Below are 15,989 nucleotides of genomic sequence, written 5' to 3' on the forward strand. Positions count from 1 at the left end.
AGAAGGAAAAAAAACATACTGGAGTATAAGTCGCATTTTTGGGGGGTAAATGTATTTGATAAAAGCCAACAGCAAGAATAGACATTTGAAAGGCAATTTAAAATAAATGAAGAATAGTGAACAACAGGCTGAATAAGTGTACGTTATATGAGGCATAAATAACCAACTGGTATGTTAAAGTAACATAATATGGTAAGAGTCATTCAAATAACTATAACATATAGAACATGCTATACGTTTACCAAACAATCTGTCACTCCTAATCGCTAAATCCCATGAAATCTTATACGTCTAGTCTCTTACGTGAATGAGATCAATAATATTATAATGTGTTAATCATTTCACACATAAGTCGCTCCTGAGTATAAGTCTCAAACTATGAAAAAAACTGCGACTTATAGTCCGAAAAATACGGTAATGATAATAAAGCCATGTGAGAGGAAAAACCTGCAGAACTTGGATGTCCTCTCAGTTCAAAGTGTTCTCTTTTTCAGCGAGGGGCATCTCCTGAGGCAGACCGGCGGGCGGGTCTTCGTTCTGATCGTGCGGGGTCTCCGCCTTAGAGCCATCAGGCGGTGGCTCCGCCGTTTGCGTACACTTGATGGGGGCGAGAGCTATGGGCGGCTGCGAAGGACAAACAGGTGCCGTTGAAAATGGAGTTCCTAACATAAAAGGAGTCTGTGATAATTGACATTACTGGTACAAATCCACACTCCCCCCGTCTTCTCTGCAGTTGAGTAAATAATTAAGACCCACATCAACTATAAAAGCAACAATGGTCTTTTTATTATGATGGAACACATGCTTGCCTGTCTCAGAACATCCACACAGGAAAGGAGGTTTAAGTGTATTTCTAAAGAGACAGCTCAACCCCCACAAAATACAGGGCCGGCCCGTGGCATAGGCCGTATAGGCAAATGCTAAGGGCGCCGTCCATCAGGGGGCGCCACGCCAGTTCCACAAATGTTGGGGAAAAAAAAAAAAAAAAAAAAAAAGTTGGTACTATTATTTCTAAATACAAAAAATAATCCCACGTTAATTAAAATGCAAAGTAAAGCCTATTTAATAGAAATATTATTTGTTACAACATTACGCCCCCCCCCCCGCACGGTGCGCCCCCTCCCTTCCCGTATCATGACTCTTTTTGGACGTCACCACATCAAAAAATCAACACAAGATGTCAAAACGACCAAAACTGTCAGGTGCCCAGGGAAGAAAAAAGAGAAAAGAAGAGGAGAAACGAGAAAAAGACAGAGGTAGCAGGTAGGTAACGTTAGCCTACATGAAATTATTTGTCTGTTACAGAATGTGATAGTAACCTGGCTTTTTAGCATTAAGCTAATGTTACATGATTCGGCAATTGCTAATCAATAAACAGCTAGTTCTGTTTTAACGTCGGGTTAATATTGTGGAGGGGACTAAATTGTTATGGAAAATAATAATGTAACGTTAGGTAATTACAGTACTCCCACCTTACATTCCTCAGGGACATTTGTATTAGATCTTTTAAGCAGGTGTTTTTTGTTTACATTGTTATTGCCTTCTGGTTAGCTAATGTTTGCCCTGCAGGTAATAGTCACTTTTCCACCCCTTTATATATTAGGTATAGTTGTAAGTAAAAAAAAAAAAGGTCAAAGACAAAGCTATTCGGTTTCTTGTGAGTATATACACTTCACTGCCGATGTGGGGGGGCGCCACCTAAAATCTTGCCTAGGGCGCCAGATTGGTCTGACAAAATATAAAAGGGCAGCAGAAAAGAAATGTGCAGTTGTAATACATAAAGTCACGGTCAAAAGTGTACATACACGTGTAAAGAACATCATGTCATGGCTGTCTTCAGTTTCCAATACTTTCTACAACTCTTATTTGTTTGTGATGGAGTGATTGGAGCACATACTTGTTGCTCACAAAAAACATTCATGAAGTTTGCTTCTTTTATGAATTTATTATGGGTCTACTGAAAATGTGAGGGTCAAAAGTATACATACAGCAATGTTAATATTTGCTTACATGTCCCTTGGCAAGTTTACCTGCAATAAGGTGCTTTTGGTAGCCATCCACAAGCTTCTGCTTGACCACTCCTCTTGACTAAATTGGTGCAGTTCAGCTAAATGTGTTGCTTTTCTGACATGGACTTGTTTCTTCAGCATTGTCCACACGTTTAAGTCCGGACTTTGGGAAGGCCATTCTAAAACCTTCATTCTAAAGTTAAAGTACCAATGATAGTCACACACACACACTAGGTGTGGTGAAATTTGTCCTCTGCATTTGACCCATCCCCTTGTTCACACCCTGGGAGGTGAGGAGAGCAGTGAGCAGCTGCGGTGGCCGCGCCCGGGAATAATTTTTGGGGTGATTTCACCCCCAATTCCAACCCTTGATGCTGAGTGCCAAGCAGGGAGGTAATGGCTCCCATTTTTTATAGTCTTTGGTATGACTCGGCCGGGGTTTTTGTTGGTTTTCTGACATGGACTTGTTTCTTCAGCATTGTCCACATGTTCTCAATGGGAACCTCTTAAGGCCCAAGCTGTTTGTTTACATGCTTTTTTTTTTTTTTTCTCTTTGCTATTTGGGCTTATTGGACCCTAATTAGAATAAAAACTAAGAATCATCTTTTGATATGATGTACTAAGTCCAGAAGTACACAAACGTGTACTTATTGGACCTTAATTAGAATAAAAACTAAGAATCATCTTTTGATATGTACTTAGTCCATAAGTACACAAACGTGTATTTCATGTTTAGTGACATGCTAATTATTATTTTTACACTTTTTTTTCCAAATTCCATTGTATGTTATACTCTTCTGACACCACCAGATGGCAGTATAAGTGTCCACATAAGGAGCCATAAGACCCCAATTCAGTAGTGTACACAATTTTGGAAATAAGAGCTAAAAGGTGCTGTCCACGCATGTGGCCACTAAGCCTTTAGATTAAGTCAGGACTTTGGGAAGGCCATTCTAAAACCTTAACTCTAGCCTGATTTAGCCATTCCTTTACCACTTTTGACGTGTGTCCTGTTGGAACACCCAACTGCGCCCAAGACCCAACCTCCGGGCTGATGATTTTAGCTTGTCCTGAAGAATTTGGGGGTAATCCTCCTTTTTCATTGTCCCATTTACTCTCTGTAAAGCAGCAGTTCCATTGGCAGCAAAACAGGCCCAGAGCATAATACTACCACCACCATGCTTGACGGTAGGGATGGTGTTCCTGGGATTAAAGGTCTCACCTTTTCTCCTCCAAACATATTGCTGGGTATTGTGGCCAAACAGCTCCACTTTTGTTTCATCTGACATCACATGGACAAAGATAAGACCTTCTGGGTCAAAACCTTAATTCTAGCCATTCCTTTACCCCTTTTGACGTGTGTTTTGGGTCATTGTCCTGTTGGAACACCCAACTGCGCCCAAGACCCAACCTCCGGGCTGATGATTTTAGCTTGTCCTGAAGAATTTGGAGGTAATCCTCCTTTTTTTTATTGTCCCTTTTAAAGCACCAGTTCCATTGGCAGCAAAACAGGCCCAGAGCATAATACTACCACCACCATGTTGACGGTAGGCATGGTGTTCCTGGGATTAAAGGCCTCACATTTTCTCCTCCAAACATATTGCTGGGTATTGTGGCCAAACAGCTCCATTTTTGTTTCATCTGACCACAGAACTTTCCTCCAGAAGGTCTTATCTTTGTCCATGTGATGTCAGACATTATGTGACATTATGTTCTTCACAAGTGTATGTAAACTTTTGACCACGACTGTATATTTCGTAAGTTACTCTATTTTAGTCAAAACTATTTTCTCTTTTGTGTCACTTGGTGTCTTTCTGTGGCTGCGCAGTAGACGGGTCATATCAAACTGGTATTCACCACAAATCCACTTCCAGTCCAGAACTGAGGCAGCTCCCTGCGCCACAGCGCCACCACTAGGCTAGTGAGTAGAGTGCAAGGCACCAGGTACAGCAAGGCGGGCTGGCCCATCTGCATCACGGCCAGCGCCACAAAGGTGATCAGCAGGCCCACGCCGTACGCTGCAAGCAGGGAGGGAGACGGACAGTCGCACAAGGACCCCAAAAGAGATGTTTTGTATCTGATGCTCGTACGTACCGATGGTGCAGGCCACAAAGTAGATTCTGGAGGAGTGCGTCAAAATGTCAAAGCGGTTGCAGTACGCCACCAGCAGGCCTGCAAAGGAACAAATTAACAAGCCGAACATCACCTTGTGCGTTTTCTTTAAATCATCTTTAAATCACCTGGCACCAGGACGTCGCCGAAGCCCAGCAGGGAGAAGGGACGGTCGCACAAGGCGAGGGGGGAGGAGTTCAAGCGTGGGACTTTGAGCACCATCGGAAGCTGCGGGAAAACAAACAACCCGCACAGGAGTCAGCGTCTTCTGTCACGTTGGCGTCGTGATTTACCGTAATTTTCGGACTATAAGTCGCAGTTTTTTTCATAGTTTGGCCGACTTATACTCAGGAGTGACTTATGTGTGAAATTATTAACACATTAGCGTAAAATATCAAATAATATTATTTATGTCATTCACGTAAGAGACTTGGAGAAGGCATTCGACCGTGTCCCTCGGGAAGTCCTGTGGGGAGTGCTCAGAGAGTATGGGGTATCGGACTGTCTGATTGTGGCAGTCCCTGTATGATCAGTGCCAGAGCTTGGTCCGCATTGCCGGCAGTAAGTCGGACACGTTTCCAGTGAGGGTTGGACTCCGCCAAGGCTGCCCTTTGTCACCCATTCTGTTCATAACTTTTATGGACAGAATTTCTAGGCGCAGTCAAGGCGTTGAGGGGATCTGGTTTGGTGGCTGCAGGATTAGGTATCTGCTTTTTGCAGATGATGTGGTCCTGATGGCTTCATCTGGCCAGGATCTTCAGCTCTCACTGGATCGGTTCGCGACTGGGATGAGAATCAGCACCTCCAAGTCCGAGTCCATGGTTCTCGCCCGGAAAAGGGTGGAGTGCCATCTCCGGGTTGGGGAGGAGATCTTGCCCCAAGTGGAGGAGTTCAAGTACCTCGGAGTCTTGTTCACGAGTGAGGGAAGAGTGGATGGTGAGATCGACAGGCGGATCGGTGCGGCGTCTTCAGTAATGCGGACGCTGTATCGATCCGTTGTGGTGAAGAAGGAGCTGAGCCGGAAGGCAAAGCTCTCAATTTACCGGTCGATCTACGTTCCCATCCTCACCTATGGTCATGAGCTTTGGGTTATGACCGAAAGGACAAGATCACGGGTACAAGCGGCCCAAATGAGTTTCCTCCGCCGGGTGGCGGGGCTCTCCCTTAGAGATAGGGTGAGAAGCTCTGCCATCCGGGAGGAGCTCAAAGTAAAGCCGCTGCTCCTCCACATGGAGAGGAGCCAGATGAGGTGGTTCGGGCATCTGGTCAGGATGCCACCCGAACGCCTCCCTAGGGAGGTGTTTAGGGCACGTCCGACCGGTAGGAGGCCGCGGGGAAGACCCAGGACACGTTGGGAAGACTATGTCTCCCGGCTGGCCTGGGAACGCCTCGGGGTCCCACAGGAAGAGCTGGACGAAGTGGCTGGGGAGAGGAAAGTCTGGGCTTCCCTGCTTAGGCTGCTGCCCCCGCGACCCGACCTCGGATAAGCGGAAGAAGATGGATGGATGGATGGACGTAAGAGACTAGACGTATAAGATTTCATGGGATTTAGCGATTAGGAGTGACAGATTGTTTGGTAAACGTATAGCATGTTCTATGTTCAGACAACATCAGTATCCCGTCTTTCTTTGGCTCACGCCCTCAGCCATGTAAAAACTTTTCTGTCTCGTATACAAACCCCGTTTCCATATGAGTTGGGAAATTGTGTTAGATGTAAATACTGATTGATTGGTTTAATTATTTATTCCAAACCTGCACAGTACAACACATTTTTTTTTTTTTTTAACATTTTGGCAGGGACATTTATGCAAGGCTTGAAAAGGGGTTGGATGAAGCAGATGCTTATAATATCCCAACCTCTCTCACTCACTCCACATTTAAAATAAACAAAATATTACAAGAACAATACTATACAAACAAAAACAAGAAAAGCTCCTGTATACTAACAATTAGAGATGCGCGGTTTGCGGGCACAACCGCGGAGTCCGCGGATTATCCGCGGATCGGGCGGATGAAATTTAAAAAAATTAGATTTTATCCGCGGGTCGGGTCGGGTCGGGCGGTTGAAATAAAAAAAAATTAGATTTTAAATAGATTCAGGCGGGTGGCAGTTAAACCAATTGGGAAATATATATACATAGTTAAATGTTGTTACCCACATACGAAAAACGAGCAGGCACCTGCTGCATATGCCACAACAGAAGAAAAAAAAAAAAAGAGATGGACACTTTTACGGAGCGGAGAAGGGACGCCTCGCCGGGGTCCGGGACCGAGGCCCCTTCCCCCGAGAGGGCCCCACCGGGAGCCGTAGCTGAGGCGATCTGCGAGAAGGGCCCGACGCACGTCCAGGGTCACCACCGCACCGACACCCCGCCTCGTCCGCCTTCGCCGCGGCCGGCGTCACGCGCAGCAGGTAAGCAGCTTACCTGCCCGCCACCCCCGTGCCCAGGGGCTCGTAACAGGGGTCACTCCGCGCGCTCCGCCCGCGCAGCTTACCTGCCCGCCACCCCTGTTGCCGGGGTCGCGTAACAGGGGTCACTCCGCGCGCAGTGCGCTCACGAAAGGGGTGGGGCTCACCCTGGTTGATATAGACAGCAGGACGGTGGCCATGGAAGTCGGAACCCGCTAAGGAGTGTGTAACAACCCACCTGCCGAATCAACTAGCCCTGAAAATGGATGGCGCTGGAGCGTCGGGCCCATACCCGGCCGTCGCCGGCAGCGAGACGCGCTTGGAGGTGCGCTCAGCGCGGCTCCCATATGATTGCGCACTGGTGTGCGTCTGGGCCGTGACAGCGTGGCACGCGAATGTCTGTGCTGCATTGGATCAGTCTCCTTTCTTTAACAGGCAAAAGCTTTATAACCTCACTAATGCCTTGCATCGTCTATATTAGATATATAACAACGGGCGGGTGCGGTTCTGATCAAATGTTACATCGGGTGGATGGCGGACGACTTTCTGATGCGGTTGCGGATGAAATAATTGCCTATCCGCGCATCTCTACTAACAATACAATAGTACCACTGTTACTATGAGACAAGACAAGACGAGACAAAACACACACACACCTCTCTCTCATCGCTCTGTGCTGAGGGCATCACTCTCTTTCCTCCTCGTACTTCTTTTTTAAACAGTCTTTTAAATGTAATCATGTTAGAACAGGTTTTTAACTCGTTCCCTAAGTTGTTCTACAAACTGACTCCATGCACTGAAATGCACATTCATTTTAAAGTTGTTCTAAATTTAGGAAAATATAATTTGTTGTTTCCTCTTAGACTGTAACTATGGTGAGCATCTCTATCCTGGAATAGGTTCTGTATATTGGATGGTAGAGAGTTTTGGGATGCCCTAAACATAATTTGATCAGTTTTAAAATTGACCACGTCGTGCAGTTTAATTTGCTTTAACTCCATGAATAGTGAATTTGAATGATGTCTGTAGTGAACATTGGACACAATCCTAATGGCCTTTTTCTGCAGAGTGACTAAAGGCTGTAGATTAGATTTATAACAATTTCCCCAGACTTCAACACAATAGTTTAAATATGACATAATAAATGAATGATACAATAACAGCAGAGCATTGGTGTTCAATAAATGACATGATCTCCTCATCATTCCAACACATTTAGCAACTTTTTTCCTCAGGTAACTTATATAAACGGAATACAATGATTTGCAAATCATTTTCAACCCATATTCAGTTGAATATGCTACAAAGACAACATATTTGATGTTCAAACTCATAAACTTTTTTTTTTTGCAAATAATCATTAACCTTAGAATTTGATGCCAGCAACACGTGACAAAGAAGTTGGGAAAGGTGGCAATAAATACTGATAAAGTTGAGGAATGCTCATCAAACACTTATTTGGAACATCCCACAGGTGTGCAGGCTAATTGGGAACAGGTGGGTGCCATGATTGGGTATAAAAACAGCTTCCCAAAAAATGCTCAGTCTTCCACAAGAAAGGATGGGGCGAGGTACACCCCTTTGTCCACAACTGCGTGAGCAAATAGTCAAAACAGTTTAAGAACAACGTTTCTCAAAGTGCAATTGCAAGAAATTTAGGGATTTCAACATCTACGGTCCATAATATCATCAAAAGGTTCAGAGAATCTGGAGAAATCACTCCACGTAAGCGGCATGGCCGGAAACCAACATTGAATGACCGTGACCTTCCATCCCTCAGACGGCACTGTATCAAAAACCGACATCAATCTCTAAAGGATATCACCACATGGGCTCAGGAACACTTCAGAAAACCACTGTCATTAAATACAGTTGGTCGCTACATCTGTAAGTGCAAGTTAAAGCTCTACTATGCAAAGCGAAAGCCATTTATCAACAACATCCAGAAACGCCGCCGGCTTCTCTGGGCCCGAGATCATCTAAGATGGACTCATGCAAAGTGGAAAAGTGTTCTGTGGTCTGACGAGTCCACATTTCAAATTGTTTTTGTAAATATTCGACATCGTGTCATCCGGACCAAAGGGGAAGCGAACCATCCAGACTGTTATCGACGCAAAGTTGAAAAGCCAGCATGTGTGATGGTATGGGGGTGCATTAGTGCCCAAGGCATGGGTAACTTACACATCTGTGAAGGCACCATTAATGCTGAAAGGTACATACAGGTTTTGGAACAACATATGCTGCCATCTAAGTGCCTTCTTATTTCAGCAAGACAATGCCAAGCCACATTCAGCACGTGTTACAACAGCGTGGCTTCGTAAAAAAAAAGTGCGGGTACTTTCCTGGTCCCGCCTGCAGTCCAGACCTGTCTCCCATCGAAAATGTGTGGCGCATTACGAAGCGTAAAATACGACAGCGGAGACCCCGGACTGTTGAACGACTGAAGCTCTACATAAAACAAGAATGGGAAAGAATTTCACTTTCAAAGCTTCAACAATTAGTTTCCTCAGTTCCCAATCGTTTGAGTGTTGTTAAAAGAAAAGGTGATGTAACACAGTGGTGAACATGCCCTTTCCCAACTACTTTGGCACGTGTTGCAGCCATAAAATTCTAAGTTAATTATTATTTGCAAAAAAAAATAAAGTTTATGAGTTTGAACATCAAATATGTTGTCTTTGTAGTGCATTCAACTGAATATGGGTTGAAAAGGATTTGCAAATCATTGTATTGTTTATATTTACATCTAACACAATTTCCCAACTCATATGGAAACGGGGTTTGTAGTTATTTGAATGACTCTTACCATAATATGTTACGTTAACATACCAGTTGGTTATTTATGCCTCATATAACGTACACTTATTCAGCCTGTTGTTCACTATTCTTTATTTATTTTTAAATTGCCTTTCAAATGTCTATTCTTGCTGTTGGCTTTTATCAAATACATTTACCCAAAAAATGCGACTTATACTCCAGTGCGACTTATATATGTTTGTTTCCTTCTTTATTATGCATTTTCGGCCGGTGCGACTTATACTCCGGAGCGACTTATAGTCCGAAAAATACGGTAAGCCCTGCCAGCTCACCTTTTCATGCATGGCCGAGTCAGAGGGGCCAGCCGCCACCTCCACCATGATGCTTTCGCCACTCTGGAGATGGAAAAGATGACACTCTTTAATGTGTCTTCAAGCACAAAAGCTTTAAATGTGTCTGCGCTCACCTTGGTGAAGAAGGGTGTAATAAACACGAAAAAGACATCGTAGACGAAAAGGACCGCCAGCAGTAAAGTGCAAGCCTGCCAGCAGGAGGGAGAAGAAAGAAGACATGCAGTCAAAAATAAATATAAAAGACTTTGCAAAGTGCTTGCAGAGTGTCCAAGCCCACCTTAAAAGTGGGCAGCCTGACAGTCTTGAGCATGTAGAGGCAGAAGGCGATGCCCAGGCCGTCCTGCAGCACCCACGCCCACCTGGACAACGCACAATGTCAGTGATGACTCTAGCTGCCAGCAGAATTATTGACATATTTAATTATCCAACTACTTCACATCAAATATTTGACTTCTGTGTTTTGGAGGGAAAATAATGCATCATTTTTGTTTATGCATACAAAAAAATGGTTTTCTGTGACAAAAAGGGTATAAAACATAAAATAACAAAAATGTAATATCAATAGATAGACCTGAAGTTGATCTACAGATTTAATTGTTGAAAGTAAAAAAACAAACTTATATGACTTACTTTTAACACTTTTATGAGCGGTACCAAAGGTCTTTAAATGTCGTTTTTCTTTTAATCTAAAACAGTCAATGCACAAACAATTATTATGAATCTAAATCAATGTTGTTGTGAATTATTGACATACCGTATTTAATTATCCAACTACTTCACATCAAATATTTGACTATTGAATTTTTAGAAGGGAAATATTAAATATTTTTTATTAGTGCCATACAAAAAAGAGGGTTTCTTTTACAAAAAGGAAATAAATCATAAAAAATTAACACAAACTTATTATATAAACTGATGGACCTGAAGTTGATCTACAGATTTAAATGTAGAAAGTTAAAAAAAAAAATATATATATATATATATATATATATATATATATATATATATATATATATATATATATATATATATATATATATATATATATATATATATATATATATATATATGACTTACTTTTAACACTTTTATGAGTGGGACCAAAGGTCTTTAAATGTTGTTTATCTAAAAACGGTCAATGCTCAAACAATTATTATGAATCTAAATCAATCTTCTTGTGAATTATTGACATATTTAATTATCCAACTACTTCACATCAAATATTTGACTTCTGAGTTTTGGAGGGAAAATAATGCATCATTTTTGTTTATGCATACAAAAAAAGGGTTTTCTGTGACAAAAAGGGTATAAAACATAAAATAACAAAAATGTAATATCAATAGATAGACCTGAAGTTGATCTACAGATTTAATTGTTGAAAGTAAAAAAAAAAATAAAATAAAAAAAAAAAAAAAAAAAATATATATATATATATATATATATATATATATATGACTTACTTTTAACACTTATGAGTGGGACCAAAGGTCTTTAAATGTAATTTTTTTAAATCTAAAACGGTCAATGCTCAAACAATTATTATGAATCTAAATCAATGTTGTTGTGAATTAATGACATATTTAATTATCCAACTACTTCACATCAAATATTTTGACTATTGAATGTTTAGAAAGGAAATATTAAATATTTTTTGTTAGTGCCATACAAAAATGAGGGTTTCTTTTACAAAAGGGAAATAAAACATAACAAAAATGTATTATATACACGGATAGACCTGAAATTGATCTACAGATTTAATTATTGAAAGTAAAAAAACATAATTATATGATTTACTATTAACACTTTTATGAGTGGGACCAAAGGTCTTTAAATGTCGTTTTTTTTTTATTTATCTAAAACGGTCAATGCTCAAACAATTATTATGAATCTAAATCAATGTTGTTGTGAATTATTGACATATTTAATTATCCAACTACTTCACATCAAATATTTGACTATTGAATTTTTAGAAGGGAAATATAAAATATTTTTTATTAGTGCCATACAAAAAAAGAGGGTTTCTTTTACAAAAAGGAAATAAAACATAAAAAATTAACAAAAACGTATTATATACACGGATAGACCTGAAGTTGATCTACAGATTTAATTGTAGAAAGTTAAAAAAAAAATTATATATATATATATATATATATGACTTTTAACACTTTTATGAGTGGGACCAAAGGTCTTTAAATGTTGTTTATCTAAAAACGGTCAATGCTCAAACAATTATTATGAATCTAAATCAATCTTGTTGTGAATTATTGACATATTTAATTATCCAACTACTTCACATCAAATATTTGACTTCTGAGTTTTGGAGGGAAAATAATGCATCATTTTTGTTTATGCATACAAAAAAATGTTTTTTTGTGACAAAAAGGGTATAAAACATAAAAAAATAACAAAAACTTAATATTAATAGATAGACCTGAAGTTGATCTACAGATTTAATTATTGAAAGTAAAAAAACAAACTTATATGACTTACTTTTAACACTTTTATGTGTGGGACCAAAGGTCTTTAAATGTCGTTTTTTTAATCTAAAACGGTCAATGCTCAAACAATTATTATGAATCTAAATCAATCTTGTTGTGAATTATTGACATATTTAATTATCCAACTACTTCACATTAAATATTTTTTATTAGTGCCATACAAAAAAGAGGGTTTATTTTACAAAAAGGAAATAAAACATAAAAAATTAACACAAACTTATTATATACACGGATGGACCTGAAGTCGATCTACAGATTTAATTGTAGAAAGTTAAAAAAAAAAAAAGTATATATATATATATATATATATATATATATATATATATATATATATATATATGACTTACTTTTAACACTTTTATGAGTGGGACCAAAGGTCTTTAAATGTTGTTTATCTAAAAACGGTCAATGCTCAAACAATTATTATGAATCTAAATCAATCTTGTTGTCAATTATTGACATATTTAATTATCCAACTACTTCACATCAAATATTTGACTTCTGAGTTTTGGAGGGAAAATAATGCATCATTTTTGTTTATGCATACAAAAAAATGTTTTTTTGTGACAAAAAGGGTATAAAACATAAAAAATTAACAAAAACTTAATATTAATAGATAGACCTGAAGTTGATCTACAGATTTAATTGTTGAAAGTAAAAAAACAAACTTATATGACTTACTTTTAACACTTTTATGAGCGGTACCAAAGGTCTTTAAATGTCGTTTTTCTTTTAATCTAAAACAGTCAATGCACAAACAATTATTATGAATCTAAATCAATGTTGTTGTGAATTATTGACATATTTAATTATCAAACTACTTCACATCAAATATTTGACTATTGAATTTTTAGAAGGGAAATATTAAATATTTTTTATTAGTGCCATACAAAAAAGAGGGTTTCTTTTACAAAAAGGAAATAAATCATAAAAAATTAACACAAACTTATTATATAAACTGATGGGCCTGAAGTTGATCTACAGATTTAAATGTAGAAAGTAAAAAAAAAAAAAAATATATATATATATATATATATATATATATATATATATATATATATATATATATATATATATATATGACTTACTTTTAACACTTTTATGAGTGGGACCAAAGGTCTTTAAATGTTGTTTATCTAAAAACGGTCAATGCTCAAACAATTATTATGAATCTAAATCAATCTTGTTGTGAATTATTGACATATTTAATTATCCAACTACTTCACATCAAATATTTGACTTCTGAGTTTTGGAGGGAAAATAATGCATCATTTTTGTTTATGCATACAAAAAAATGGTTTTCTGTGACAAAAAGGGTATAAAACAAACAAATAACAACTTAATATCAATAGATAGATCTGAAGTTGATCTACAGATTTAAGCATTGAAAGTAAAAAAAATAAAATTAATGTATGACTTACTTTTAACACTTTTATGAGCGGTACCCTTTAGGGTCCGAGGGTCTTCAAATGTTTATTTTTTTTATTTAAAATGGTCAATGCTCAAACCGTTATGAATCAAAATCAATGTTGTGAATAATTGACCTATTCAAGGCGCCATCAAATATTTGGGGGCGGGGGGAATATTGCATAAATAGTGTGTTTTTCCCATAGCAAAAAAAAAATCCTTTGACAAAAAGGACGTAGAAAACTTTATATCGATGGATAAATCTGAAGTTGATCTAGAGATTTAAGCATGTGAAGTAAAAAAATAAGAATATTTGACTTACTTGTAACACTTTACTTAATGAGAGCGCAGGGTCCTGGTTTTATAACGTTCATAACATTGAAAGACTCCCTGAGAGCTAATAAAGGAAGCAGTCTGACACTCACTGGTCCTCGTTGCGAAACACCATCCAGGTGATGCTGACGCCGACGCAGAGGGCCGACAGCACCAGTGCACGCACCTGCGGCCTCTTGTGCAAGTAGGGAAGATTGTTCTCCGGAATCCTGACGGAACAAATCTATTCTTTAGATCGATGTTTGCCAACCTTCTATTAGGCCAAGGAACATGTATTACACAACAGTGGTGGACACATGTTAAAGATATACCTTCTGCCATCTACTTTGGCCTGTCGCTATTCCTGGCTGATAGAAATAACAGCAAAGATACGTTTTATAGTATTTTTTTGAAGTTGGGAATCACTGCTTTTAGATGGTGCACTGCAAAAAGTAAGATGAAATATGTCAAATAAGGGTGATATTTGCTTATTTTCTGTCTGATAAGATAATTCTTCTCACTAAGCAGATTTTATGTTAGAGTGTTTTACTTGTTTTAAGTGTTTTGCTCCTAAATGATCTCAGTAAGATATTACAGCTTGTTGCTGAGATTTGATGACCTATATTGAGTAAAACATGCTTGAAACTAGAATATCAAGTGTTGCAAAGCTGTGTCATCAACACTCACAAGTATAAAACTACTTTTTTAAAGTCATCATTTCTTATTTCAAGCATGAAAAAAAATCATGACTTTGACACAATTGTGTCTCATAATTAAAACAGATGACAGCCAAATGGACTTTGCTGTTTTATTTTCAATGAAACAATAGAAAATAGGTACTCATATAGTAGTACAGTTGGCACAGTACAGTAAACTGACAGTTAATATTTAAACATTTAACATGTGACATTTCTAACTATTTTGAACAGAAATAGTTCATGCACATTCAGATGAATTCTTCAAAATTACAATAAACATTTTTTTGGCTGAGGGCCGGGCTGTATATATGCACACTAATTGACTGAAAGAGCACGCACTTGGCGCGATGATGTCATGTTATCCATGGAAAAATGCATTTTTAGACAATATGATTTGCCTGAGCGGCTAGGAGACCCCGAGAGTAACAAGCTGTTTCCTTGTTGCCTTTCCATTAAAGGGGAACATTATCACAATTTCAGAATGGTTAAAACAATTAAAAATCAGTTCCCAGTGGCTTATTTCATTTTTCGAAGTTTTTTTCAAAATTTTACCCATCACCCAAAATCCCTAAAAAAAGCTTCAAAGTGCCTGATTTTAACCATCGTTATATACACCCGTCCATTTTCCTGTGATGTCACATAGTGAAGCCAACACAAACAAACATGGCGGATAGAACAGCAAGCTATAGCGACATTAGCTCGGATTCAGACTCGGATTTCAGCGGCTTAAGCGATTCAACAGATTACGCATGTATTGAAACGGATGGTTGTAGTGTGGAGGCAGGTAGCGAAAACCAAATTGAAGAAGAAACTGAAGCTATTGAGCCATATCGGTTTGAACCGTATGCAAGCGAAACTGACGAAAACGACACGACAGCCAGCGACACGGGAGAAAGCGAGGACGAATTCGGCCATCACCTTCTAACCAACGATTGGTATGTGTTTGTTTGGCATTAAAGGAAACTAACAACTATGAACTAGGTTTACAGCATATGAAATACATTTGGCAACAACATGCACTTTGAGAGTGCAGACAGCCCAATTTTCATCAATTAATATATTCTGTAGACATACCCTCATGTCAGCAGGCCAGGGAAGCTAGGGTCGATATTCTTCTCTTGACGGTGTGAGCCAAGACATCCAGGGGGTTTAGCTCGCTCGTCTGCGGGAACAAACTGCCGCCATTGCTTGCCGTGCTACCGAGGTCCTTTGTCCCTGAATTGCTCACACACTCCAGCAGATTCAATGGGGGTCTGGCGGCAGATTTCTTTGACTTTATTGTTGGAAATGCATCTGCTTTGAGTGTCGCAGGATATCCACACATTCTTGCCATCTCTGTCGTAGCATAGCTTTCGTCGGTAAAGTGTGCGGAACAAACGTCCAATTTCTGGCCACTTTGGCATCTTTGGGCCACTGGTGCAACTTGAATCCGTCCC

The 15,989-nt window shown here is 39.1% G+C and overlaps 1 protein-coding gene across 1 annotated transcript in view; it reads right to left on the reverse strand.

Annotated features, from left to right (window-relative positions):
- Positions 1-378: 378 nt before the first annotated feature.
- The window catches only part of sppl2 (signal peptide peptidase-like 2), a 30,095-nt gene continuing 14,484 nt past the window's right edge, over positions 379-15,989 (reverse strand). Inside the window, exons 8-15 of the mRNA XM_061978798.1 lie at positions 13,969-14,085; positions 9,916-9,997; positions 9,752-9,826; positions 9,618-9,680; positions 4,250-4,349; positions 4,104-4,181; positions 3,867-4,027; positions 379-624 (exon numbers count right to left, since the gene is read on the reverse strand). Coding sequence (XP_061834782.1) covers positions 469-624; positions 3,867-4,027; positions 4,104-4,181; positions 4,250-4,349; positions 9,618-9,680; positions 9,752-9,826; positions 9,916-9,997; positions 13,969-14,085 — 832 coding nt within the window. The 3' untranslated portion in view covers positions 379-468. The remainder of the gene's footprint in view (positions 625-3,866; positions 4,028-4,103; positions 4,182-4,249; positions 4,350-9,617; positions 9,681-9,751; positions 9,827-9,915; positions 9,998-13,968; positions 14,086-15,989) is intronic.

The sequence above is a fragment of the Nerophis lumbriciformis genome, linkage group LG19, assembly GCF_033978685.3.
Source record: "Nerophis lumbriciformis linkage group LG19, RoL_Nlum_v2.1, whole genome shotgun sequence".
In the NCBI taxonomy this organism is placed as follows: Eukaryota; Metazoa; Chordata; class Actinopteri; order Syngnathiformes; family Syngnathidae; genus Nerophis; species Nerophis lumbriciformis.